General features: G+C 44.2%; 1 protein-coding gene across 1 annotated transcript in view; it reads right to left on the reverse strand.

The window, feature by feature from the left end:
* The window catches only part of LOC308115497 (glypican-5-like), a gene marked incomplete at both ends in the record, with an annotated part of 47,590 nt that overhangs the window by 13,415 nt on the left and 31,675 nt on the right, over window positions 1-2,500 (reverse strand). The window contains one exon of the mRNA XM_080473054.1: window positions 2,000-2,129. Within this exon, the coding sequence (XP_080329180.1) occupies window positions 2,000-2,129 (130 nt within the window). The remainder of the gene's footprint in view (window positions 1-1,999; window positions 2,130-2,500) is intronic.

Here is a 2,500-nt window from a genome sequence, read left to right on the forward strand (position 1 = left end):
TAGATTTGAGGAGAATTTAAGGGAGACTGGATACGTGAGAAAATCAGGTGACGGCTCCTCCAATAATCGACTAATCGGGGGAGAGAGAAGAGAGTGGAAAATAATTCTGCAACATACTTCTTATTTAAAGTTTACTAGAAAAGTATCTCCACAGCTGATCAGTGAGTAATATTCCTAAATGTACCTCATCTTTATGAGATTGTTATATTGAGAAAGATGCTGAGCCGGGATTGTTCCTGGGATTGTTTCCTTAGAGCTGATATCAGAAGACCAGAGGAGGAAGTGTCTCTCCAGACTCTGGTTCTCATGCTTCTCTGGGATTTATTGTTGCTCTTTTCCTGCTGAAAGTGTAGAGTAGTAGCTTGTGTTTTTAAATTAAAAAAGAGCACTGATTACCAGACAGTTATAAAGTGACAGTGACATGTATATATGCAAATGATTAGATGTTCTTCACACTTGAACTAGGACCTGCTGATGTACCATTGAATTCAGGCTTTAGTCTTCAAGAAGGTGAAACTGATCAACTGAAGCTCGGCTGTTTGACCTTTATGGCCTGAGAGTATTTTACACTTCTAAATATGCTCGGCGGATAATGACAAAATAGAAAAAGGACTTTTGCTCTTCCTGATTCCAACATGCTGCTGCCAGCCTACTGAAGCATAACTGGTCATTTTCCATGAGAACAGCCAAAGAACCAGTTCCAGGACCAGCGGGACGAGTTATTTGTCTCACAAGTGACATTTCAAGGTCAGTGGACAAATGTACCAACAGATAGCTGATGTTCAGAGCAGTGGTATAAGAAAGCAAAGCTTAGAGCTGCTGTGTGGATTGTGTCTGAGTGGATTCCAATGATTGGGAGGGGTTTTACTTTTAATTTGAATAATGTGCATAGGGTAAACCATCACCATAATCTGGAATGACAAATCTTTTAAAAGATCTTCTACTTATGAATGATTTCACCAAAATGTGCTTTTGTAAAGCGAAGAGTACAAAATATCATTCACATTATTTTCTGCTGACTCGGGGGAAGCTTAAGACTGTTTATGTTGCACCTCTACTTTTTTCATCCCTACATCAGGCAACCTTGAATTAAATGTCCATATTTGACCCAGGAGGGGTTAACGGCTGTTTCCCTTCACACATTGTTTTTACTTTGACAGAGGTATTGGAAACCGTCTGTTTGTGTGTCGCAGCTGGAACAACTGGTACTGTCCCTGTCAATCCGGGTGAAAAGTCATTGACTGGCCGGGTGCATCCAGTGAAGGAACTCACTTATTCTGTCATATTAGTTTGATGAAGATTTCTCCTTCTCATGACCCATATAGCAAAAGATGTGACGATACAAAGCGACACAACATGTGGAACGTGCAGCACAACTAAAAGACTCCACAGGACACTGAACCCCAACACGTTTATCAGATGAAGGACGGAAACCTGAACATCCTCCCATCAGCAATCGAAATCAGAGCAGATTTTCACGACGTTGGCTGGGTGGGATTGCCCCCGGGCTCCCAGGGACGCCTGGTGACAACTGGGTATGATGTAAAAGCCATGAATAAGTCAAAAGATGAATTAATAATTAGTTGGTTTTTCTGTTTTGGGAGTGGCCTGGCTATCAGGGCATCACTTGTCCCTGGTTGAGGAGGAAATAAACTGCTGAGTCCAGCGGAAAAGGAGATGGGAAAAGTGAAGGAGAAGGAAAAAGAGCAAGGCGGAGGGCGAGCGGCTGAATCCATCCCTCAGTATCATCCCTCCCTTCCTCCGGCTTTTCTCTGCTGCCTCAGGAGATGTGAAGACTACTGCCTTTTTAAATCACCACCATGCCCAAGGATATATTTACGTTGTCTTGTCATTATCGCGCGCGTGTGTGTGTGTGTGTGTGTGTGTGTGTGTGTGTGTGTGTGTGTGTGTGTGTGTGTGTGTGTGTGTGTGTGTGTGTGTGTGTGTGTGTGTGTGTGTGTGTGTGTTTGCGCCTCTATATTTTGTGCGCTCTCCTCACCAGACGCTTCGCAGCCATCTTCATCATCGCAGTCATCCCCGCCGCTTCCATCTGTCTGCGTGCTTCCTCCCTCCTCTTCCTCGCTCTTCGTCCTGGCCTTGCTCACCCAGCCAAGCTCCACTAGCAGCTCCTGAAGCAAGAAGCAGGAAAACGTCTGTCAACAGTACATATACACGTATACATATACACGTATACATATACACAACAGTGGTATTTTAGCTGCAGCTGATCTGAGGTGACCCCCGGAGGACGGCTGACTCTACCGTGACGGTGCTGAGTGACTTATTACAGGAGTCTTCACCTGGAAATCACATTGTTCCTTGTAAAAACATGCATTTTGCCACTAACAGCTAACTGCTAACCGCTAACAGGACTAGTAGAAACGTTGAACCATGTGATTTACAGATGAGCCTGTATTTCATTTTAAACCTCCGGGGGGCGCTGCTCTGCAGCTGGATGTTTGGAGACGCTGCACCATCACTTTTATTTTTATTCTTAGTG

The sequence above is a fragment of the Lipophrys pholis genome, assembly GCF_963383615.2.
Source record: "Lipophrys pholis genome assembly, chromosome: 10".
Taxonomy (NCBI): domain Eukaryota; kingdom Metazoa; phylum Chordata; class Actinopteri; order Blenniiformes; family Blenniidae; genus Lipophrys; species Lipophrys pholis.